The sequence below is a fragment of the Ischnura elegans genome, chromosome 10, assembly GCF_921293095.1.
Source record: "Ischnura elegans chromosome 10, ioIscEleg1.1, whole genome shotgun sequence".
NCBI lineage: Eukaryota > Metazoa > Arthropoda > Insecta > Odonata > Coenagrionidae > Ischnura > Ischnura elegans.
The window spans coordinates 65,773,747-65,801,221 of record NC_060255.1 but is presented as its reverse complement, the minus strand read 5'-3'; the positions used below and the strand labels follow the sequence as shown (position 1 = coordinate 65,801,221).

General features: G+C 38.6%; 1 protein-coding gene across 5 annotated transcripts in view; it reads right to left on the bottom strand.

The window, feature by feature from the left end:
- LOC124166723 (neurotrimin) overlaps positions 1 to 27,475 on the bottom strand; it is a 313,058-nt gene that overhangs the window by 41,719 nt on the left and 243,864 nt on the right. For all 5 annotated transcript variants that reach the window (XM_046544386.1, XM_046544382.1, XM_046544381.1 and 2 more), the window contains one exon: positions 771 to 899. In XM_046544386.1, coding sequence (XP_046400342.1) covers positions 771 to 899 — 129 coding nt within the window. The remainder of the gene's footprint in view (positions 1 to 770; positions 900 to 27,475) is intronic.

Here is a 27,475-nt window from a genome sequence, read left to right as displayed (position 1 = left end):
GGCGTACCCAGTGAGGGGCGGGGGGAGGGGGGGCTACTGCCCCCTAGAAGCAAAATTCGCAATAGTCTTTAAGCAAAATCAGTACTTAATTGAAACGAAAATATTCAACAAATTTTCTTTAAACCCACGAAAAATGATATGCATTAGTATAAGATATGTAACTAAATTAAAACTAATTTTTCAAGGAAATAATCTCATAAACTAATAAAGCGCTGTTATGATTTTCTTAAAATGTTGGTTTCATTCACCTTTTCCATGCTAAAATGTCACAACTTGGCTTGCCCCCCCTCCCCTAGACCATGGCTTGTTCCCACCTCCCCGTAGTCACGATCCTGGATACGCCTTTGACTCTTCAGGAATATTCCTTAAATTCAGCAAGAAGACTCCAAGGTTTTTGCCTCTTTCTGTCTCTCACCCTGCTTAGCAATAACTTAAAATGATAAATTATTAGATTGAGGGAGGCCTAGATTGATGTGAGGTTAGGCCACTCATTTTAAATTTAGAGTAAGGGATACTAGAGTCCGAGTAGCTAGTACTCTCTTCGTTTAACAATCACTTTGAACCGTGGGGGTGAGGCGGAGTGAAAAATTACAAAAACAACAAATTACGGTCGCGTAGCAACTAATCTGAATCAACCGTTCGGAGTGAAAATCGATAGGAATAATTCCAGTCAGAGTGAACCTCATCCCCTTTATCGATGATGTGTTAGAGTTGCCATAATGATAAAAACCCCAAGTGATATTTTTAAGCGCACTTGAGGAAGTACTCACAGTGTACGATGAGCATTATCCTCTTCGAGACGGTGGGCGGAACTCCGTTGGACGCGATGCACAGATAAGCTCCCATGTGAAGCCTGTTGACCCGCGTGATGTTGAACACACTGCCCTCGATGCTAGACACTGAAAAGAGACAAAAATAAAAATCGAATGAATAATGAAATCTAGATAATTTAAGGATTTGATGTATTCGTGAAATGGCCATAAAATATGCAAAAAGTTGCATAAGTTGAAGATGGCTGACATTTGTTATTTTTAGGAATAAGTAATTCTCGTCTATTAGTGCTATGAATTTGGTAATATCCGAATGATCCACGGAAAATGAACAAATAATAATGCAGGAGATTTCAATGCAAAGTGTAATACCTACCGATGTGAACGACACAGTCTACCTTCATGAAATGTTCCCCGAAAATGATCTCAAAATCCTACAATTTGGCCCTACTAACATAACGAATACTACGTCAAAATGGATAGATGTTATCGTGACGGCAAAAAGGAAAGAGGTTATTACGCTCGAACAGCTTCCAGCCTCTGATATCTCCCCTCACGACTTACTGAAACTTGTTTATTCAGTTAAAGAAAAAAAAATCGGGAGGAAGTTTATAAACCAAATAGTCGGGAAATAAAGGACGATGAATTACTTCATGCAACACTCTCACTCCCATGGGCTCATGCTGAATTCTTTGATTCATTAAATGATAAGTTAGGACTCAAAACTCATCGATGATTTATCTGCGGGACAATTTCGGTCCTGAAAAGGTGATCGGCGTCGACGTTAGCCTTCTCCTAACGAAAACGCCAAGGGGACCACGGCTTAACGTCCCATCCGACAGACGGAGTGCTGCACTTCAAGTGCCTCATTAAGGGACTTGAGTAGCGATCGGGCAGCCTCTAAAAATCTCTGCCACCCTATCCCTACTCTATTCCTATGAATTTCTGAAATCTCACCATTCTTTTGCCCTAATATTATATTTTAACCCTGTGCTTATTACCCCGGGATTTTCTCTTGTCGAGCGACCAAGGGTGCACATATTGAAATTTATTAATTATGTAAAAAAAAAACTGTTTGAGACGACAAATTCGAAAACAAAAAAAAAATATAAACTGTTAGTAATTCCATTTTCAACTACACCATGTTCAAAACAGCACCATTATTTTTAATAACCCTGAACGAAATTCGTACTCTGTCGCCGCTGTTTTTTAATGTGCTCGCTGTAGAGATGCTAAGAAAAGCGTGGGATGAGTTGGAAGATGGAGTAAAAGTGGGAGGAATGACGTTAAAGTCAGTGAGGTTCGCAGATAACCAGGCTTTAATTTGCTAGTCAGCGAGGGGGCTGCATGCTCAAGTAGATGCATTAGACAAGCGTTGTGAGGAGTATGGCGTGGGAACTAATCACACGAAGACCAAGGTTATGTGGTTTTGTAAAGTGTTGAGAGCGAGGAACGCGAGACTCAAGGTGAATGTAGGTGGGGAAAAAATTGAACTGATAGAGAAATTCAACTAATTGGACAGCATATTCGAGGAAAACGGTAGGTACAGCAGTAGGGACATTGGGAAGAGAATAGCTAGCAGTGGACGCCTTTACGAACAGGAATGAGCTTATGAAAAAAAATATTACGTAAGGGTTTATGGAAAAGGTTAGTGAAGAGTTTGATCTGGAGTGCATGGCTTTACCGTAGAGAAATATGGACACTTAGGAATGAGAACGAGAGATGACTGGAGGCGTTCGAGATGTGGGTGTGGAGAAGAATGGAGAAGGTGGAGTGGACGGAGAGGAGGAGGAACGACTAAGCGCTGGGCATAGTGGGTGAGGAGAAGCAGCTTATAAATGAGACACGGAGGAGAGAGAAGATATAGATAATGGGAGTAGTTAGAGGGGAGGGGATGCTGATGACAGTGTTATAGGGTAGAATGTTAGGTAAAAGAGGGAGAGGAAGGATTTTTAGATGGAATGAAAGGGGGTCGGCCTTTTTGTGAATGGAAGAGGGAAGTACATGATGGAAGAAGAGGATGCCATAACGTTTTTTAAGTCCTCCGTGGAAACCTACCTTAATCTGAAGAATACTTTAATAATAATTTTAATTGGAGTTGCTAGGCATTTTCGATTAAATTTTCAATATAGCTAACGAAGGACGAAACCTCTGATCAACCTTGAATAACATGAGATCCTCCGGATTTTGCGTCGTCAGGACATAGAGATTGTTTTTAATAAAAATACGGCTTACCTTCTATAGGATTTATTTGACTAAAAACTCCCAAATATGATGTGATGCTGTTCTTAGCTTGTAATTTTCTTACACACCTTTTCAATTATGGGAAACTTGGATTTCAAAAGGATGCCTTGAGTTACTATTGAATATTAACAATTAAAATCTATTCCCCTTTCTTCCGTAATTAATAGCGGAAGAAGCATTTGAAATCACAAGTGGAAAATATTCTAGGGTTACTCCAATAGAGAAGAATATGATACTATATAGCGTATTTCCTTAAATCAAATTTCGATAGACATGTACAAAATTCAACTCGTGAAGCGGGAATGATTCGTCCTCTTAAACCAGTTACGTGGAAAGAAAGGCATAGTGTTACCTTGGTACTACTAAGCTGGATGAACCAAATACTATCACCGTGGAAAGGAGAACGAAGCATTTAATCAGTTGGCGAGAAGGGCAGAATGTTAATTGCTTTTTTTACACCGTGGCCGTTTGAGAAGGGCGCAGCCCGGATGCGACAATTTATATGCGTCCGACCTTCCACGGATTAAAAGTGGAGAATCACCGAGGACCGTAGACGGACAGGATGCGGTGGGAAGAGTCTCCGACTTGCGAAGAGAAAAAACACGCGGTAGTAATACCCAGGCCCTCGCAATTCTGTTTTAATTTTCCCTTCTTCCGCACTGAATTGGTCCGCCATGTCCCCCAGTGGAAGCACGACGCGACGCTCCCAAAAATTCCCCCCAGGAGGCGCGGATAACGCTTTTTTTTACTGCGCTTTTCAAGGCTCCGATTTTCTCGCCCTTGAAGGCTGACTGCATAGGAGTTTTTTTCCGCCTATTCGTCCTGTTTTATGCCTCTTATAAACCCTTTACCCTACAGTTCTGTCTGTAATTAATCGTAAAATTACTTTTTATTAAATATACACCACTATAGTCTGGTATGCTACCAGTAGGTACTATCATCACTAATCACGTACAGTCCACGTCGTACACCTCTCTGGCATTTTGGGAATCCGGATTAGAATTAAACTGATGCATAATGATTATCAGGGAGCGTGGTGATAGAAAGTAATTAATTAATTTATTGCCGCACCGCTAAAAATAGGACCATTTGACCTTTAACATAATTTGGCAATTTTCATTCACATTACGATACAGTGAAATGATTTTGACAGAGCGTAGTGAAATCAAACAGGAGACTTCAGGAGTGAATAACGACTGGGAAAAACCGTAAGCTGTGATTACCCAATGGAATAATAGCAGAGATAGAAGAAAACTATGCATTTGAGGACAAGTACTGTAAGTATTTGTAGAACAAAGGCTACAAGGGACAAATAGTAGCTGAAAGTCAATAAGAATAAAACTAAGGCATACGCAAGCAGCATTAAGGAAGAGGTCAAATCTGGAGTTTAATTGGTTGCAGAAAAAATTGAGAGGGGTGAAAAACCTCTGTTAGCAGCTATTTACGAGAATATTTCACAGGTCCCATTTTTAAGTTACAATTTTTTTCCCGATTTTAAAACGTGGAAAACTCTAAAGCTTGTATTTGTTTCAATGAGTGAAATAAATTAATTTTTCTAGTCTTTTCTAGTCTTTAACTTTTTATCACACCATTCCTAGTTTTCTCTGCTAGGCAGCTGGCATCAACGTCATGAACCCTTGTCAAGAATTTAATGCCAGCTGTGACCCCGGATCATTTATTCTCCAAATAATACACTCACATAATGGATTATTCAAAGGCAGTTGTCTGTTCGATATAGCAGCAGTCTTGATGGGAAGAGTATAAAGCCGCAAATTTTTGTTCAGTGGTAAGGATTAGCTCCACGAATAACCATAAAAAACCTCCCTTCGGTCCCTATTTTTAAGGGTTATTCGTGAAAAATTGAAAACTATGACCTCTTGCTATACAATGCAGCAACAACAGTTTTGTTGTTGTATTGCTTCACTAGAGTTTCGATATTTGCAGAAGAAGATTTTTAAAATTTTTTTATCTATAGCTGTTGCAACCAAGAGTTACAGACATTGAGTTTTTGAGTTACATTCTTCAAAACCTCATTTATTAATATTACAGAGCTTTATTTACCAAAATTTTTATATAAATTTTACATCCCACTTATCGCTATGCAAAACTTTACTCAATATCACTAAATGAACGTTCATTTATAAATTAAACTGTTGGTTTCACCCTGTAAAAAATATGTATAATTGCCGTCTTGTTAGTATGAAGAGCACCCAGAGTAAGTCGAAACTGTAGCGCCCAAGACAGCGACATAATTAACAAAAGCTGAAGCCAACATGAGGAAAACCGAGTTTCACTATTATTCAGGGAAATGGAAATAGTAAGGAAATCGAAAAATTCTTAGTGCGTTATTGTAAAATACTGATTATCCTTTATCCTTTATATCGAATATCCTTTCTCATGAGTGCTACGTGTAAAGGAATCACAATTTAAAAAAATAAAATAAAAACATGAAGATGCCCTATCGATGGAGTCGGATGATTCTGGAAGTTTGCCATTTCAATGTTGGTCCAATATACTGCGCCAAAAATCACTGTAAATTACATTTACTCTCAGGTATAGCCAGTATTAAGTTACTCCATGAGATAAAGCCATAAACGTAAAATGGCGGTGAAATGAAATGATAGATAAAAGGTCATATCTTAGCCTTAACATTCCACTTCTCGGGACCTCGTGAGATCGGTGAAAAGCGACCACTGCTAAAAATTAGTGGAAACTCGATCATTTTTTCTGCTACTAAAAACACAATTTTTCTCACGTGCGGCTGATAATTTTCACCGACAAACTCTATAAGGCTTCATTACATTGATGACTAGTGATTACAGAAACATATCAAGACTGAATCGCTTACTTTTACTACAAAAAATTTCAAGATTTTCCGCAGCTGCGGTCGGAGGGATTCGTCCTGATGCCCAGGGATAAGACGCGGAGTCCGCCAAAGATCCGCAAATTGGCTGTATTGAGCAAGGGATTATGAAAGCCAGGAATGAACGGGGAAAGGGACTGTTCCGGGAAGTTAACCCTCGAGCCACAATTCGAATTATAGAGACGCGGCGAGGACGCGGCCATGGTATTTCGCAGAGACGCAGATAAGAGGATACCGCTGCCTGTTATAGCAAGGGAAAGGAATGCTCGTCGGCAAACGAAAGCAAATGAGTGGGTGGGGAAGGGATGAAACTGCGTAATGGCGGTTGAGATTATTAGGGAGAGTGTGTATTTCCGCCACAGAGAGGCTTTCCGCATGGGTTGTATACCTGATACCCCTGATACCTTTTAACTTACTTCAATTTTGTTAACGAAGTTTATGAAGTTTAAAAATATTTTATCAAAATTTAACGAAGTTTAACAAAATGTAATTATAGGGTACTAAAATACAGGTACCTTGGGTAAAATATTTTCTAACATATAAAGTTGAGCCAAAATTGCTTTTGTCGAAAATTCAGCTTTACCTATCGTTGTAAATTACTTTTGGGTCTCACTGAGATGACCGAGAAGTTAGCATTAACCCGCGTGAATGTAAACTGATGGATGGCGTAACGATAGATTGATGACCGTCAATCGACTTAAAACTTAGATATTAAGCAGTTTTCTTACCACTCACCTCTTGGTTAAGTAAATGTACGTAAAATTTACGTAAAGACTATGTATAAAAATGTAAAAAACACGTAAAACATATGTAAATTCAGTCGTTCGTATTGTATGAACCCGTATAAGTACATACATGCATACCTGACCACATGTTTCAAAGCAGGTAATTTGGATGAAGTGCGGCGTAGTAGAATTTTGAGAAATAGAGAAAAACTGTCAACGTCCATTTTCCTCAACATAATTTCTGAAATCAAATACATATCTTAATAAAGGCACGGATAAATCCAGAAAATAACGAAAAATTTCAATGAACCAGTACCAATGTCGAGTTACTTTTTCCTAAGAACTGGAACCAGGAACTGCATGAGGACATGTTTAAAAAATCATTTTGAAGTCTAATTGATCCTATCACTATAAGTTGTAGGTATCCACATCACAGATCAATCCCTTCAAGGAACTTACTGAAAATTAAACGCTATTCAGCACAAGCTTTAAGCTACGAGATAGGAAACGGTGATATGCTACAGCTACGCTATTTTATTTCGAGGTTTTGTGTACGTGTTTGTATTTGTGTTTGTGCATAATGTATATGTGTCAAGAAATTTTACCTGCACATTGAAATTATGAGTTTTTCTCCTCACTACTGCATTCATATTAAGTTTACATAACTCTGTTTGCGTACATTTTACATTCACGTTTACATAAATTTAAAATACACCGAAAATTCAACCGCCCTCGGTTGCTGTCTAAGATATCTACTAACCGATAAGATATCTACTGTTACAACGCATTTTGTTGGTAGAGTTGGTGAGAATTAAAATCTTTCTTTTTATTCTTATAAAAACTTCAACTTTATTTTCTGTTGTATGTTTTTCCATCTAAAGCGATTGCTGGTAAAAAAAGATTTTCACTGTCCATTTTTTAGGATTATATTACTCTAGTGGAAGTTTTATTTCTTGAATTATAAGAAAAGTGACGAGAAATGTAAAATTTACGCAGTAATTTCTTAACTACAGGGGACTATTACACGATATTTGAAAATGTGGATTCTCCGCGATGATATTTTCTGATTGAAAAGTAAACAAATGCATATGTTACTATTGTATCCTCCTCTAAGTGCGTATGTGCATATACCTGGCTGCATTTTTAAGGAAGGAATTAAAACGGAGGAAAAGGTAAGAGTGGAGAGGAAAATCTCCCGCGAAAGCAGTTAGTAGTTACATTAATAAAATCGCCTCGGAAAGATTATAAGCTGGCCGTTTTTCAAGAAAAAAAGGTTAGCATGGAAAGAGGAGAAGAAGCAGAGGAAGGAAGAGTTTTAGCAACAGTAATCTCGTTCATGAAACCCACGAGACTTGGGTACCTACCTACCTGCTTCCTCCCACTTATAAACATTACCAATTTATGTGCAGTTTTTATAAGTGGTTCAAAGACCTCGTCTCTGCGTCCAAAAGCGTCTGAACAACATCTTCACCCCGCGACCCTTCTCTTCCTTTATGAGCGGCGGACAGAGAAAGAGAGCCAAGTCCAGATACGAAGCCTGCTTTGCCCAACCCTCCACTTTTCGGCACTAATCTAGGGATTTGCTCCTGTTCCTCTTTCCTCCCGTCCTCCACCGTTTAATCTCCCTCCTGCCACCCCTCACAGACCCTGGATCTCTCCCCCCACTAATCCTCAGGGTCTTAAGCCCCTTGCCGAGGCCAATTCTCACCCTCTTACTTAACCCCATCCTCCTCTTACCGACTCTCTAAGGCTCTCCTCCCTATCTCTTCATCCCACTTCGTCCTGCTCTCAACTGCCTCTACACATGTTCATCCAGACCACTCATTTGCTTTCCTTTGCTTTCAGTTTAGCCAAAATCCTGTTCGCCAGAGTTTCGCGTAAAGTGAGCTAGATTCCGGTAAAATATCCCTATGTTTACACGAAACAGGTCATTAACGATTGGTGCCTTTATTTTTGACGTCAAAGTATTACAATCCTGTGATAGCCTCGCGACAGCCTTCGATTTGTTCCAATTGTGAGAAGGTCATTGCTTCATTTCTTTGAAGTTCTTCCTCCTTGTGCCCTTCTTATATGACCCAAGTACCTACGGTGGCGGAAAAAAATTAACGCACAGCCCATTGGCGTCTGAAAGCAGCCAGTTGGATGATGATGATGTTCTTGTATCTCCCTGTCTAGCATCGAAATCTCTAGCGGTTCCGAGTCAAATTCGCTTAGCATTTGTGTAAATTATTCTGTTCGGCCGTAGCAGTTTTTGAAGAACCGTGCAGCTTTCCTCTGTACAGTGGCGGAAAAAATTAACGCAAAGCTCCTTGGCGTCTGAAAGCAGCCAGTTGGAACTACTTGTCTTCCAAAACTTTGCCTTCGTAATGCTCTTGTAAAACCCGGAATTTTAAAAGCTATATGGCCCTTATACCAGGGAAATAATCACATCCGTCGCATTATGACAACGCGCAAAATATCCAGGCACGAATTTTCCCCCATATTCTCCGAAGTATGCTGCGCCCATGACTCACCTAGAATGGAGTTTACTCTCGTCGGGACATTTGTGGACGCAACCGACATATTGGGCATTTAGACTACCTTAGGGCACAATCGTCCCGGTGGTATAGTGGGTAAAGTATCATACAACAACTGAGAGATTCCACGGATCAAGTCTCAGTGATGGATGATTTGATGCTGCACACACACTGTGGACGTTTTTCTGATCTTAAAACTTCGCACAACCTAAGGCCCAGAGGATGTTGTATGGCTAATGAATCCTTACGCGCTTATTTATTTGTTGAAATTCAAGTACTATGTTGCATAACCATAACGGCAGTTGACTGTGGAGTTAACTCTGACTTTTCCGAGTCGTCCAGCCCCGCTTCAATGCCCCTAACATTAGCTGCATGTGCTCAGTGTCACGGCCTACTCCTCCTCCCTCATTTCAATTTCACTGTACTTATCTCTGTTTTAATTCATATTTCATGGGTTGCCAGTTGGACCTCTGGGATCGGTGTAATTTTTACTTTGAATATTAATAAAAATAAAGAGGCATTTTTCGTACCTACAAGAACAAGGAATCAGTGTTAGTTGGAGGATAGTCACACTGCTTCGGATGTAAGGTCTCTTGAAGCGTCAGTAAGGAAATTTTATTAATTCCGTCGTAAAAAATCATAATCAAAAACCTCTTGTGGAGTTTAAAACTCGCAAAATGTATTACATTATAGTCCCACTGTGAAATAGATCAACTATTATTATAAATGATTGATGAAGATAGCTATAAATCGATATTTTTTCACTAAATTTTACATCGTAGGTACGCTAAATCAAGCGTTTTCTAATCAACATTTCTTTACGTTAGTTTCTTGAGTAACTCACGCAATCTAACGAGCATTAAAGAAAATATTTAATGTATATTTGATGAATATACTCGGGCAAATAGTTGGTGAGGTATGGTCACCTCGACTAACGTGCTTTCTCGAGTGAGCGAGTGAAAAGTATTGATATGAAAATTGGAAAAATTCGTGCAGTCCTGGTTTAGTCCAAAAATGAAATATTTTTCACCTCATTTGATTATTCTTCCCTGAGTGATATTGACAGGCGCGCCGACTTACAAAAAATATTGGGGGGGCCCTAACCGGGGATCTTGCCCTGTGAAATTTTATAAGTAGTGAGTTTTAAGTTTTTTAAGCATTTTAGAAGAGTCATATGATCAACATTAGAACACTGATAACTCGAATCTCGATATCTGAACACTCCGGGGAAAATCTACAAGCCTGACAAATTATTTCCTCACACCCATAACGAATTTTTGAGGGGGCTCGGGCCCCTTCAGGCTCCATGGAGTCGGCGCCACTGCATGATAATATCACTTAATTAAATTCTTGAATTATTGGGGGGGCTCCGCCCCCCCAAAAGAATTATTGAGGGGGCTCGAGCCCCCTCAGGCCCCATGGAGTCGGCGCCTATGGATATTGATAGTAAGCATAGATTCGAATTCCATCCTTTCTGGACTCTTTTATAGTTTTTTTAGGTAGCTTCAGATATCTGCATTTATTGGGCGTTTTTAATGCGTGTTTTAACTTAAATAAATTTTCTACCGTTCTCGATTTTTCTCAATCCCAGTTTTTATGTGCATTCAATGCTTGTGTGAAGTATTTTACTTGGACTGACTGTTTAGTCACGATGATATTTCCTCATTGTTGGGTTATTTCCCCGTTGTGCTTAGACGCTGGTATCATTTCCTTATCATATTAAAGGCCTCTCCTTGAAGGGGCTGCGAAATGCCACGGCTGTCGCCTCCAATCTGCGATTCCTACTACGGCTCGGAGTTCATGACCAGACTCCATGCTCTGGTGTAAATGGGTGAGGCAACTCATAATACCCTTGTGTATTGCATTGCCGAACCAAAAGAGTAACATGAGAGTCTGAAAATGCTCAAAATGAAAAAAAACAATACAGGGGAATACTGGGCTGGGCCATTGAGCTAATTAAAGAGGGCTATTAACTATGCTCCCTTACGTTGATAGGTGAAGCCTGGTTACCGCCATATTGTTTTACCACGGCTGAAGCAGAAGTACACCGGTTCTTATGTGATATTTGGCTAAAAAATCTCAATATTTTCTCTATCTTCAGAACGGCAATCCCTTTTTTGCCTTCAAACACATGTAACGTCTAACTAACTTTCATGCTAAATCGTTTGATGCGTTGATGGGTTTGCGTTTAAATTCGTGCAACTTGTGTATGATGTGTTGCCAAGGTTTTGGCCTTACTAGAGGAGGGGATTTTGGAAAAGAGATGGAAGGCTACTCTTTTGGAAAATAATTCCGTTGTAGTATTTTAAGGAAATAAATTCTATTTATAGACGATCACCCGTGATTGATGTTACACACACCATTAAAATCTCCATGTAAGTCCATATTAACACGCACTACCACTTATCGGCCAGATAGCTTTCCCTACTTCTTTCTTAGATCACAACATCCTCGAAATAGCCTCTGATAATACTCTTGAGCGCTGTCGAGAGCAGGAACACAGGAACTTATTCGATATATTCTACCCTCTCAACACCTCTATTGCCTCAATAGAAGGGGTGGATTAGGGAAGCGATCAGAACGTCCGGAAAGGAAATTTTCTGCGTTCTTTTGATATGTTTACAAAGGGAATTTATGTTAGCCGGGGCTAACTAAAATCCCTTAAAACTCTCTCTTGAGGCCGACTTGCCTCAAAAGGGTATTTGGGCATTCCCTTAGCCAATAACAAACAAAATCTAGGAGGAATAAATAATGAGTATTTCCAGAAATTTTTGACGTACCAGAAAATGGAGTCGCACATATATTCAAAATAAATAGCTGCTTGTTTGCATAATGCTTTGATCTCTTTTGTTCTGTAGAGCTGCATGATTGGTTTAGTAAATGCAACACATTAGTGATTAAAACGAGAAATGCATCGGACAGTCATTTTGAAATTCTAGTCATTCAGCCATTCAAATATTTTAAAACTGCCTATTACGCTCTCGGAGAGCCGATTTTCACACACCATTAACCCTTAAAAAAATATAGATAACGGAAAAGAGAAACAGGATATACTTATGCCTGGTATTTACAACGTTAAAGTGTTGTAGCACTTCTCATTTTGTTAAAACAGGTCAAAATTCTAAAACTCGAATAAAAGATCAAGCTCGCAGCCCACAAAATAGACTCCGTATCTCTTTTCCTTTGAATCGAAACAAACAGAAATGATCACGAACTCTCCTAATTTATGTAATAAAATTATTTATATACTTACCTCCCCAATTTACGATGTAGCAAAACATGGTGCTGCAAAAATATCATTACGACATTACATTGTATTTTGTAATATGTAACTATTTTCAAGCAAATTTATATAAATTTAGAGAAAAGTTTCATTCTATTATTTACTATATCTCTTGATTTTAATTTATTTCCATTTTATTAGTTTTGAATGTAAAGTTTTCTCATTGTTTTTTTTAAAATCAGTCCCCAATTTACTGAATTTACGTAAAAACGGCAATAGTAGCCTAAAAATGTCAACAAACTACAGTTAACCTGATGATAAAATGCAAGGTGTTTAATTTAAGCCACAAGCTGTAGAATAATAAATACAGATTCAACCCTTAATCGCCAGGCATATATTTTTGTCACACAGCCACCTATTATTCGTCCGTCAGACCTGAGAATAAAACAATTCAATTTTATCAAATGTGCGCAGAAAGGTTAAGTTGTTAATTAATAGTCGGTTTAGGAGAATATTAAACAATGTATTAAAAATAAAAGAACATAAAAATGGACTTTATTTTATGATTAATCTCTGATGAGTGTAAATAAATCTTATTTTCAGCTTAAATACGCACATCTTTGAAAAATGAGATTCAAAAATATTATCGCGTAGTGTAGAAATTTCGTTGTAACTTTTTTAAAATGTTCAATGGGCATTGAACTCGAAAAAATTCGAAAAAATGGGCATTGAACTCGAAAAAATAAAAATAAAAAATAAACAAAATTGCCAACTCTCAAAAGAGTTTTTCGCGGCAACAAAGCACAGCTTGTTTGAGCATTCGAGGCATATTGATGATTTGAATTCCAAACACATGTATTATATTTTTCGGCTCTTACTTGTTTTTGGAGAGGATTTTATTTGCAACTTGAACAATTTTTGTGGACGGCCAACTTTTCTCCTGCATTACTGCTTCTTGGACCTCCTAGTAGAGTGGTCGTGTCTCTATGGAGGATGCGTTGTTTACCGATCCGTATATCACGTTGCAATTTCACATTGCTTTCACGACGTTCCATGTGCGGTCTCGTCAACTGTTCAACCCTGTTTCTAAAAAAAACTTGAACATGCTTTCAATCTTTTGTCCTTCTATATTATGTTGTTAAGTTCTTAACCGCGAATACTGTGAGACGCTTGAACTATGAAAGCAAATCAAACTGAAATAACTCTTCCTCCTCGGTCTCCATCGAATGCGACATAAAAGTTATTTTATCTTCGGATGAAAACTTTTTGTCTTGACTTAATTTGAGGAAACAATATTGTGGGATGATGAATTCTGTTTTTTTGCTCACCGATGTTCTCTCTTCGCATTCAGAATTGGTCGCACATTTCTCTTTCAAAACATGATCTAGCCCAATATCAGACTCCACATAGTGATAAGAATTCGTCGTTCGGTAGGTTTTCGTCGTCGGACAGATCGTGCTCCTACCAATACGGTAGTTTCCTTCATCAAAGAAAACTAAATCCATTGATTGCGATTCCTTACCTACCATTAATGTATTCATAATATACAAATTATTTGGTTTTAGAAATCCCAGTTTACACGAATGGTAACGGCCAATTTTATTCTCACTTGAAAAAGGCCAGATTGGCGCCCATGCGATTCCACTCCACGTGACGTCACAGGGACCTAGTTTCTATACGAGTAGATAGGAGTTTCACATCGTCTGAGATTACTAATGCATGCATGAGGCACAGAGCTAAGGGAAACATCTCTTAATAATCATACATTAAAAATACCTAAGATCGGAAAGTTTCCTTCGTTTGATAGGGGAATAATAATCCTTATTTAAGTCAAGCGCTACCTGCTAGCAGGGTACTCTGCTACCTGCTAGCAGCCTGCGTCGTATCAGCGCTCAAGCCTCGCCCCAAGGTCATCTCGCACGCCGACAGCTGGAACCAGAAATACGTCACACGGACTTTTCCCATCATTCCTACTTAGCCGTCGCGTTTTCGCGAGCTTGAAAATTTTCACATTTCATTTAATCGCGAAAATAGATATCGTCATTAAAAAATCTAAAAGCGTGAAATACGTACTCCAGGAGTAATAATCTTTCGATTTAGGCAATAAAAAAATAATAGGAAACCACCCTATTCGCAATAAAATCATCAATTCGAGCCATTTTAACTCACACAATGAAAAATAATTGTTTTAGAAAAATCACTTAACCTCCAAGCATGGGTCTCTCAGACCCAAGGTAGTAGTTTTTTGACTAATCCGTGACAAACGCACGCACGTCCGAGCCCGGCGAGCGGCTGCACGATACTGAGGGGCGAGAGGGTAAAGTGCGTCCACGAGCAAGTCAATACAAAACCGGGGCGCCGAAATATTTACGATTATTTAATCGTCTTAAGGTCTGTGAGACCAATGCGAGGTGCTTAACCCTTTCTAACCCAGAGCTACTTTTGGGAGAATTCAAATATCAAGGTTTTTCATTAAGAAAACTTGAAAATTTTGCACTCAATCATAAATATCGTGGTAGCTAAATTATTAGTCATTACAATTAACACCACAAAATAATGCGTAGTTTAGATATTTCCTGAATAGAAAGAGAAGAACATTCATATATATTTGATGTTGCTTAGAAGCAACATTGGGTTATAATGGGTTAAGGGCTTAAATGATTAAAAATAAATACTGAGAGGATTTTAGGACAAATGGTGAGATAAAGTAGTGAGGATCTAACACAAAAACCCACTGGATATATTCAATAAACATTCTCAACACCTCTGTTGCCCAAATAGCAGCGGTTGATGGGGAGATTCCCAGCGCGGAAGGAAAGGGAATTTTATGTGTTCTTTTGATGTGTTTACAAAGAGACTTTGAACGACCAGGGAATATTTTAAATCCCCAAAGCCCCCTGGAGACCGTCTTACCTTACTTGGGTATTTGGCCATACCCAGAGCCAACGATAAATAAAATTCAAAGGAAAAATGGCTGTATACCGAACGGTGTTTTATGCATAAGAAAATTGGAGAGGCGAATCGAAAATAAAGAGTTTCTTAAAATGGGCAGTTATATTATAACACGGCACTGTTTCTCCCGCCTTGCTTCGGGTGTTGTCGATGGCGAGTGGCTCGAATCAGTAAAATCTAATGACCAAGATGCAAATATGGGTGCCAGTGTAGGAAAGGGGAGGTTAGGAAAAATTCGCCTGCTCTCTGATGGCAAATGAAGGGAAAGGTTTGTCCTCTTCGTAATTTCCTCAGTAACATACACTCCTTAAAAGTGTCCCGAGACACGTACCATTGCTGGGAATTTTAAGGAAGGCAGAGGGGAGCAGGAAAAGGAAGGAAAATGGAAATGTATCACTTCGAGCTATTGAATCACTCATTGCTTCGGCTTCCGCGACCTACGCGGTTATCTCCTCGGCAGCCTGACCTAGCGAAATCAAACCAAAAAGCGAATCCTCGTCACAGGTGCTCAGAACAGCTATATTCCTCGATTGACGCCGCTGACACTCCGCGGTCCGTACGAAATTCACGAAACAGAAGAAAAAGGGATGCCAAAAACATGACGCGAGCATAAAAACGTTACAATATGTTTTATTTATTAGTGCTGCACGATTGATGCAATACATTGAGTGCGGTATGGTGTTTAGCGGAGGCCGACAGCTGTGCCATGCGGGATGTGTAGAGAAGAAAGGGGAGAGAAACTTGTCCAACGTCAGCGTCAGCCGGTTCTTTACGAAAGGCGCCAAGTGGACCACAGTAAACGACCTATAAGACGGATGGAGTGGTGCCCTTGAGGTGAGCTCCACGCATCACTCATTCATGGATAGGGCAGTCTCTGAAAATTGTCTGCTTCCGCCAGCATTAGAACTCGGGCCCACTGGGTGTGAAGCCAACATTCCAGCCGCCACATCAACTCGATACACTTGTGAACCGAGCTTGCTGATAATTTAAACGAAAAAAAAAACAAATGAGACAGTAATTTTGAGAAGACATCTGCATAAGCAACAGTATTTTTACGCATAAAATACGCGAGGGAGAGAATAGGGTGAAGGAATTAATCTTGATGACAAGATTTGCATGTTGAGCCTTCTTCTTTCTCCGCAAAATTCCCAGTAAGGTTCTAAACTAGTATTCTCCAAGATTCTGGGCATCTCTTGCAGTCAAACCCTTCTCCCGTCCTCCCTCACATCATTCTGGATACAGTCCCTCCATCTTCTCTTTGGTCTTTCCCTCGTTATCTTTCGTTCCTACAAATTTTGAATTCTGTTTCCCACATTCTCCTCATCCCTTCTTAGAATCAAGGATGGCTAGTGAAACGAAACGAAAATGTTTCGTTTCGACTCGTAGGGAAACGAAAATACGAGGCCTAGGTTTAGTTTCGTTCCGGCACGAAACTGAAATCACCAAGGAGTTTAGTTTCGACCCGGGACGAAACTTTACTCCCGGGAAGGAAACTAAATTAGGCTAAACTCCGCCGATCATAGTTAAGTTTCGGTCCCAAAAGTTGAGTGGAGGGGGATAAGAGAGAATAGTTCCGACCCATTACGTTTGACACACGTGTGGAGAGGTTAAAAAATTGAGCTGAAATAATAGAATGGTCAGTTTGCGTTCACCGTTCTCCTGTTAGTGGTAAAAAAATGAGTGCCCCATGTATCTTATGGCGGTAGGCTGAGACTCCACTTCATTCAACCATATTTCTTACTCGATGTGTGGGTCGAAACTAAACCGTTCTAAGGTGAAGCACATGGTCCCTCCGGTGCGAAACATTATCTGTATTTCGTTTCGTCCCAGATTGTTAGTTTAGCTTCGATCCGAAGTATTTTTGACTCCGATTTCATTTCGACCCTGAGTTTAACTCCCTGGGTTATTAGCCATTTCATTTCGTTTCCACATTTTGCTTCCGGGAACGAAACTATTGAAATTTCATCGGTTTTGACTTTCGTTTAGTTTCTGTTGCCATCTCTAGTTAGAATATGTCCGAACCATTGCATCCTTACCTCTTAAACCTTCCTTGAGATCTCAACCACTCCTGCCTTCCTTCTTACAGTCTTATTCCTAATCCTATCTCATAATGTTTTTACATCATCCATAACAGCATTTTCATCTCTGTTACATCCATTTTCTTTCTTACTAGGTTTCCCTGTCAAACGGTAGTTCTATCTGCATAGCTGCTTAAAAAGTGAAACGGAGATTTCGAATTAAAACTGACTGTTAGAAATTCACATGCAAGAAATTTAAGATATCGTGGATCAGGTGATCCATAAAAATTTTGTTCTCTTAGAATAGTTCACAAATGAAGAGAGACAAGGGGTACTCAAGAGACGATAGTGATTATGCAATTCAGCCTTTGAACTTATAATTATGAATATGGAGTCACTATGCTTTTCCTTGCTGGTTTGGCAGCATATAATGTCTGAATATTGACAACTAAGCCTCCCTTGTTTCGGAAAAGTTATCTCAAAATCATAAGTTCGAAAGTTAATCATACAAATGCTATCCATACAACTAAACGATTTTGTCGTAAAGTAAATTTGATCTCCTGTTGTTAAAATGTGAATTAAAAACAAATTAAATAGCTGAGATGTATTTTATTTTCGCTTATTATTCCAATTCATTCCTAAAATTCCATTAATTCAACGTTTGCATCTTATTAAAGGAATCCAACAAATCATTGCTTTGAATTCGTAGAAGTGACATACGATAATGATGAATTAATGGTTTGCCTAGACTAAAATCGACTTCATGATTCATCCAGCTTTCCCGTTGATTTCGAAATGTTAACAAATTAATCAGGAGGAAATATGACCGCAATTTATGAGATATTCGCAGTTTTCCTCCAATTATTTCCGTTTTTCATCCACATAATTCACAGTCAGTCATGTATTTTCCTATTCCTACGACAGTCATTTATGTTCTCTTCTGCTTCATTGCATTGGTTTGATATGAAACGTTCCATATTATGAAACACTTTATTTTAAGCACGATGATCATTAAAGTGACCCAGGAAATTTGAATCTGGATTCGCTGGCGCAAAAAAAACTTTTGCGCTCAGCAAATACCACTTTATATCGACGAATGAGGTTTCACAGTTTGCTAACAGTTCGCTGTGTAAACCAAACGTTTTATGACCCATCGGCAGACGCGATGATTTTATAGTTTGCCAATTATTTGATGGGAATGGGAGTGAAAATAGACCAAAAAGTCGAATCAAATTGATTAAAGGAGAGATATAATAGAGATTTTGATCAGGGTACAGTAAATATCGACTATTCGCCACGGTGAATGAGTGTGCGGTCATAAATAACCTAACCAAAGTGAACAGTTTCATTTAGAATAATTCCCTAGCACGCTCCCGTGGGCCAAATTAATACCATGGAGAGTGCTTATTTTCACATATATTTAAAATATAAATATGAAAGTAAGCATACTTCTTGATATTTTCCACAAGGTATTTATCGCAAATATAAACCAGGTAAGGAAAGATAATAATAGGAAAAATGCGCAATAAACTTATAAAAAAATCCGAAGAAAATCATATAAAATTTAATTTTGAGTCTCTATTTTATTGTGTGCCTTATACCGTCTTACCCTTATTGGGTTATATTTGTGGAACATGTTCCTATAGATTCAGCAGGTTTATTAAGAATTTTGTCGTTTTCATGCCCTCAGCCTCCACTTTTCTCTGCTATCACACTCCTTTTCTCTCATTCCTCTTGTTTCCATTGCTCTCTTTATTCTCTGTCTCCAATTCACTCTTGGTCTTCCTCTTTTCAGTTTTTCATGAGGTCTTTTGGGGAGGAATCCAATATTTGCTGGCCATGCCATAAATATGGCCAAATCAGATAGTAGATTACTTTCTACCTCCTCGAGTATGTCTTTTTACAATTCCATCATTTTCATTATTGTATCATGTATAATTTATCAAGTCTGATCTTTCAGCTACTCATTATCATGTAATATTTCTAAGTCGTCAATAACCTATTTTGTTTCCTTACCTTGATTTCACATACCTTGCTCCTCACTTTCTACCATTGTTTTATCTATTCTTAATTTCGATTTTAAATCAATATTTTGACCCCATAAAATAGAATGTAGACCTTTCATGATAGTTCCTCCATTCGTAATCCTGCCGTTGATCTCTGGTTAACTTGAAGAACGTCAAGGTATTAAAAACCGGGACAAAAAATCAGCGAAATTAGATTCTGGTCACGATAATTACAAAGGCGTATCACAAAGGTGGAAATATCAGTTGAGCATCGCTGAATTCGAGCGACGAGGTAGGAATTTCTTTTTGTTTGCATTCAGAATAAGAGAGATAAGGTGGAGGTCGTTGGCGCAAAATTTGGCCACATAAAGGCTAAGTTTTTAACTTAGAAGTTTGCATAACTTAAGGGTAAACAATGGAAAGATTATAAGGGCATAAGGGCAGGTCAAGAATAAGTTTCAGTTTTTGACGATCAAGTGATGCTTCAAAATCTGATTTGGTTTTCAATGATGATCAAATTTTGAATCGAAGACTCAAACATTTTTCATTTTGTTTTTCTTTTAATTTGACTGAAATATGTAAAGTTTAATTCCTCATTGAACCTGACTAAATTTTTCTGCAAAAACTCATTTTTCGAGTGATTTTCCATTAATATACCGTCAGGGGAATACAAAAATTTGGCCATTGAATCAGGGAAATATGAGGAAAATAGAAATTTCGTGTAAACGCTGCACACCATATGCAGGTTTTTCCTAGAAAAAATTGGCCGACAGTAATGCAGACAGTTTCATTACTTTGAGCTGATGATGGGTTGATAGAAACCGGGTTAAAATGTATTTGTTAAAGACATAGGGAGGATAAAATATAAAAAAAAACAGCCGAAATAAGCATGGAATATTATGTTATAACCTTTTGATGGGTTAAAAATTAAAGGGAACACGCTAATTACAAATTGGGTAGAAAAACTTGATCACTTTTCACAGAATTAATTAACCACACACCGAGTTTCAACTCATAGAGCCATCATTAATATTGAGTGTGACTTCGTGAGGCTATTATTTGATTTTTTAACCTATTAAGAGATTCAAGGATATATTCCATGGTCATATCGGTTTCCACTACACCAAGCCCGAAATCGTAGATAATAAACGGGTGTTGCATAAAATTATGAGATAATACAGCTGAAAGAAAATTACCGCATGAAATGTTCGACAAGAAGCTATGATTCTTCCTAAATGATCGTATAAAGGAAAGAGGTGAAGTTGATTGGTCTCACTATGAAGAAATGAAAGTGGTGTTTAAGAAAAAAATGAATTAATTATCATGAGTATCTTGGAGTTTAAGTTAAATGATTGCAAAAATTTACGCCAACGCGACGTTTCGGATTATTTGTAAACCATCTTCAGGGCTTCATAGGACAGACATGACGTTATTTGAAAAAAACAGGATTTCCCAACATAAATCATCGATAAAAAATAATAAAATACTATGTGCCCTTGCTAACCTTAGCATAATCAATAGCCATTCTTTCGATTTTGACAACACCGAAATTTTAGATTGGGAAATTAATTTGAAAAAAAAAAAAATTCAAAGAAATGGTTCACATAACGAAAAACAATAACAGCTGTAAAGAAAGATCAGACATTGAGAATCTTAGTAAAATATATATTTATTTGATTAATCAAAATTGATGGTAACTAAGTTGGGTAATAACTTGGTTTCTGTCAACAAACAAACCTGTGCAAAAATAAGGTATGCCAAAATTCTTCTATTTTTTATTATTTTATTGTAATAATAATGTTTTTAACCTCCAATTTTATTTATGTATTAGTATTGTCCACTCGTTTTCATTTGAAGCCCTGAAGACGGTTTACAAATAAACGGAAACGTCAGCATAAAGTTTTGCAATAATTTGACCTAAACTCCTAGATACTCATGATAACTAAAAATAGAGGCCAAGACAAGGAAAAGACAAATGAAAAAATGAATCGAAAGAATTATTAAGGGAGACAGAGAGAGAGGAATAATAAGACGCCAATTGCGACGGACATCAAAATGACGAATAATGAAGGATCCAGAGGGATTGAAAAAGGCGGGAAAGGAGTCCAGAGCACTAGAGGGTTTGGATTGATGGCTGCTGACGAAGGGGATATTTTAAGATACATTGCGTAAGATTTCGTCGACCTCCTGGGGCGGGTCGGATGCTGAATTTGAGTTGAGAGGGAGGGGAACATTGCAAAGACGGGAATAAGAGAAGAAGAATTTAGAAGAAGAAAGAAGAATAACTTAAGAGGAAGAAGTCAAGAGTAGAGGCTTTTGACTCATTGACAACATTTTTCACTTAAATGCTCAGCTTACGAGGGGAGGTATTGGATTGAGGTAGGTTGGCAAAGGTCAAAATTTAAACTACAAATTTAATTTTACGGAAAGTGGAGGAAGTAATCCAAGGAAATAGTTACATTTCATTAAATCTCTGATGCCTTTTCTGTTTTTTGAGGTTTATTTTGGATTTAAATTATCTTTGCAATCGAAATAATCAAAATTAGAACAAACAATATTGTCAAATTCGTCGTAAGACATGAAGTCTTTGAAAATTATTCAAAGTTTATTTTCGAAATCGAAAAAAAATTCGTTTCAGGAGAAAAATAATGAATTTGTCAATGATTTTAAAGGGATGTTCAAATCGGGATGGAATTCCGTTTTAATATAATTATTATTAGCCAGATTGCAATGATAAAAACAAAATAATGTATAATCCAAGAAAATTTTAAAAATATGCAGATAAAAAACAATTTCTCATTGACATTGCGTTCCGCTTCACCATTCAACGTAGCACACAATTTCGATGCATTCAGATGAGTTCAGAGTCCTCTATATTGCCGCCTAATAAGCACGAAGCAGTGGTGTTGAGAACGGCTGTGCAAAGGACTCTGAGTGAGTCGTTACTACACGCCGTATGCGGTAAATTATAGAACAACTAAAATGATGACCGTTTTTGCCTAATCTGTGACGTCACCCGAATTTGAGTCCAAATTCGAAACTACAGAATGATCCTAAAGTAAGTAACCTGGAGTAAGTCATAATATTTATATATTGGGTATTTTGGACCTTAGATGGTTAAATGTTCCCTGTCGAGCAACCTAAACGCCGAGAACATTTCTTTGAACATAGATAAGAAACAATTTCACATTGTCCGCATCAGCATTCTCCTCATACACAAAATTTTGATTCATACATATGAGTCTGGAGTCCTCTCATATTGTCACTCATCGAACTAAAACATAATTCCCGCATTTGACAGTGGTACCGGAACGCGCCGGAACGCCGTACCGCCACTGGTTACGGAAAGAAATAATAGGCAAATAACACTTTCATGAATTTTTGTGCCACCAAAATTCTAATACATATATACATTCGTACCCAAAACAAAAATTTAAATATTGATTAAACAAAGACATATACATTATGCAGACGTAACTTGTAATTAAAAACAGTAATATTTCATTAAAAAGTTAAGGAAAGTGCGTTCAGGCACTGCTAATCTTGGCTTTGAATCCATTAAACCACTGGCTTTTGGCTAAATCTGTGTCGTAACCCGAATTCGAGCCCAAATTCGGGAAGTACAGAATAACCCCCCAGGAGTAGGTGCAAAAGGGGTTGGAGGGGAATTTAAAACATGAAAGGGGAAGAAGAATGGTTTGTGGAAGAAGAAGTGAATACCTCGAGACCGGAGGAGCGGAGAATAGAGACCTTAACTCATTAATAACACCTCACTTAGCTCATTCAGCGGAAGGCTTAGGGGAAGGAGGGTGGGGTAGGTTCTTAAAAGGGGGTTGGTATGCTCCCCTCAAGAAGGCGGAAGCTGTGTTGACAGGTCATGTTGAACAGCGATGCCCAACTCTGACCTCCTCCCCAAAGGCCTCTCCGATAACTTTTCCGCTACCGCTCCGAACCATTGGAGGAGACAGCTCACCTTCGACCCAGCCATAAACGCCTCTACCGTGTCACAACGGACAACTATCCAAAGTTCACCCACGCTATCCCCAGCCCATATAAGTGTCCCTTCATCTACATCACCTTCGCTCCCCCACCAACTCATCCCCACGAGTGATGTCATCCCATTGAGGACCTCGAAAAGCTTCCTTCGCAAGTTTCCCCTTTTCCCCCTGTAGAGCGCTCTGCCATCGCCTTGCCCCGTCGGAGACCAACCTCTCGTCGTCTTGGGGTTTAGTTGAACTTAGGGTGGAATTTCGGACATTTCGGCATTATATTTCGCTTGAGCGTGCGAGGGAGTGTGATTTAGTGGCGATTGTCCGTGCTGAAAGCAAGGTCAAACGGAAGTTTCATAGCTTTCATCCACATCTGGTTTTGCCCTCAACAAAGAATATCTTACATCGGTCAACGTGCGGAGGCGCGTTTCTGAGCCTGGCTCAATCTTCAGTCCTCAATCTAGTAATAAGTCTGTGCTTCAGATCGCGGACCCAACTTTGAGTTCGTATTTTAGAAACTAACATCGATTCAATTCGCTTGAGCTAGATTAATCGCGGCAATGTTCAGCGGTAAAATTTACAAAAAGAGTACATTTACCTAAACTCTTACCTCTCATGGTATCCCGTTTGTCAAAAAACAACGGAAATGGAGTCCAATGACACACTTTGAAGTGTTTTTACGAGAGATATCAGGCCCAACTTTAAGTTTGAATTTTAGAAACTAACTTCGATTCAATTCGCCTGAGCTAGATTATTCGCGGAAATGGTCAAAGCTAAAATTTACAAAAATAATTCATGCATCTAAACTCTTGCCACTCATGGTCTCCTTCTTGTCAAAAAATAGCGTAAATGGAGTCCAGTAACACACTTGAAAGTGTTTTTACGATAGATATTTCATTTCAAATGCGTGAGGCGACGAAAAGGTGTCTGAGATTATGTGAAATAAATTGATACCTATATACGAGTATATCTGCAAGTACCATGTTGACTGTACAGAGATTGAAAAAACAAATTTTCCTTAGTTTACTTTGCTTATTACCATAATGTATTAAGGCAAATTAAAATTCGACACTTCACATTTTTGTAGTAACATAATAATTCTTATAATAACTTGAAGGCAACAGTCCGCATGGGGCATGATTCCTTTTCCGCAATATTTATCTAGATGCCGGGATGATACCACTTGTAGTCAATCAATTTCAATGATGTAACCGAATGTCACACAGGGATGTGTTCAATGGAAGACAGCGAATGGCGGAACGTGAGTTTTTCTTAATATTCATTTATACGCAGCGTTTATCTAATTTGTAGGACCGCGTAATTTTTATCTTTGGTTTGGGCGTTAATTGAACTACCATTTTTGTCTAACGTTTCTTTATGTACATTCTTTGCCTCAAAAATTCATGTAGTTAGCTGGTTTGCAGCTCACCATGTGATTGTGTTATGGCGTTTTAGGTGTACCAAGTACCTTTAGGGTAAGAGTCCTGGGGCAAGTTTCCGCTTAGGACTCTTGCCCTACGGGCGCTGAGTCCCGCCCCACTTTAAACTATTGCTTTTTTTATGAACTCAAAGTTTCTGCCATAAATATCACTTATACTTTGTTGATAATTGTATTGAAAGAAAATGCAGAAATTTTACTTAAAAACTGATTGAAAATCATTAGGATAACAGATTTAGGAGGTTGCTACACTGAGAAGGAGTAGTGGATAATCCATACGTTCTATTGCAGCTGGTCTAGAGATTGATGAATTTTTTCTGCGTACGTCATAAGGCGGTATTTGCAATAGAAAATATATCATTTAATGATTTGAAATTCGGAAAATATTAATTTATTCCAGAATTTTAGACGAGCTTTATTCGTAGATATGCATCATACTCCCTGTTGTCGTACAAACCCGTGTACAGGCATGGGTGAATATTCCCCTAGCCCTCATTTTTTCGAGAAACCGTTTGAAAATTAAGTTTGCAAATGTAAAACCTCCAGGAACTCTATTTATAACGAGTGATTTGGGATTCATCAATTCAAACATTTATATTGACTGGCCGAAACATGTTAAGGAAAATGCAAAACCCTCTGCTGATGATCCAGTCTTGCTCACTTTAGACAACCATTTCTCCCATGTTTCCCATCTTAACATATAATTTTGTGAGACTCACTTCATCCGTATAATGTTTTACCTACATAGCTCCTACAACGCTCAGCTAGTAGATAAAACATTATTTGGCCCTCTGAAATGCTTGAGAAAGAAGCGACTGTCGGGAATGCAGCCAAGGGATAATAGACGCGGTATTTACTCACTAGGTCGATACGCGTTTTGTGAGTCTGCTTTCCTGCCTTCATTGGCTACAGATTAGTTGGATCCAAATCAAAGAGGATATGAAATGGATAAAACGAGGGAACAAGGAGAGAAAATGAACGCAGAAGGCGGAGAAGCCTTTTTTTCTCAAGCATTTCTCCCTTAACTCCTTTATTCCTGTCGATTTAATCCTTTTAACCTTCCACCTCTGAGAATACTTTGTCTTGCAGATATCGGAAGGCACATGTCTTGCTTGAGAGCATCAGTCCATATCCAAAACCATTGCAAGTGCAAAATCGGCGTAAAAACTCAAAGCGGTCTGAATTCTTACCAGTTTATCCAACACCCTGAAACTAAATATGAAGATATCTAAAAAAAAGGGATAGGGATCGCAGTACTAATCGGCGGTTTGTGGACGGCAAACGGCAAAATTCACTTCACCGGAAATACTGATTATGCTTTTGTAGGTTGTGAAAAAATGTACTTAGAGCCACCCATTGTCGATTGGTTAATGTGTTATGAATGTAAAACATGGATAAAAGAACCTTGCACCACATATTCTGGGAAGCGAATTCACATTTGAAAAAAGTGATTAGGACTCTTGCCCCATGAAGAGAGGACACTTGCCCCACGTGAGGGGCAAGTTTCCTATTTGTTTTTCTCTTATATTTCGATAAATGACGGCAGTTATTTATTTTTTCTGATGCAATGGAGGATATGTATTGTAGTAGATGTAACAAAGAATAATATGTGTAAAAGTGAAATTTATTACTTGAACCGAAATGCATAATTTTTATGATTGCTTGTTAGGTGCGTACTCTTGCCCCTCTTTTCCCTACTTGATCTGTTCTTAAATCATTGAGCCCTAAGGTCCTTTATGGAGAACATGAATTTCTGCTAACGTCATCGGTACAGCAGGTAAATTAATGACAGTATTTCGCATTTGAAGGAATAAGGTCGCAAAATTTATAAAATTTTCACGGTATTGCCCTAGTTTTATCTTTGAATCTGAAGAGAGTATGCAGATATGTCCCCTGAAGCCAGGGACACCTAGAAATCTCTGGGATTCCTAATGTTCTTCCCGCCTCATAACGTGACAATGGAGGAACATAGCTTTCGTATTTACTCTGCCGCATTTCTCCTCGTATTTCTTCCACGCTGCACCCCTGCAATTCCACCTCAGCTTCCCTTAGCCCCGTTTTGCTTCGTACGTCCCTTCTTTCGTTTTTGCCGAGAGGAATTTGTTAGAAAAAGCAGAAATCCAACTCGGGATTTTAAAAACGAGTGTTTATTCCCCTTGCTACCGAGGGGATGACAAAAATGGCGGGCAGTTTTCCCTTGCGCTCAGCACATTTCCTTTTGAGACCAAGGCCGCGGCGGTCCATTGAGTAATCCCAGAGGCCTGAAAACAACGTTTATTTTTAACAGCTTTAGATGGAAATATCTTCCTCTTGACTCTTGCGTTGCACATCTTCATTAACGAAAGTAGTCACGGACGCGGGATGAAGTTTTTTTTTGTTTTATATTTATTTATATTTCGACCAGATTTCACATTGTTGCGGTAGCTTGGGTTGGGCCGGTTTGTTTTCCCCAAGGCGCATGCGCAGTATGCAGCGACTCAGCCTTGGAAGACCTTTTCCACTGGAATCCCCTGCATGGAGCCAGGACATCATCGCAACTTATATTGTGCAGGATATCTCCACACTCAGGCATTCACTGTATGCTAGGTGAGTTCAAGAAGAAAAAAATTCCTGGTGAGTTTTAATGAAATTAGAAATAAGGATAATCATGATATTCAACGCACAAGCCTGCCAAGTATAATAATTATGGTTTTCTTTCCCGTGAGAAGTTATTTTAATCGAATGTAGCTAT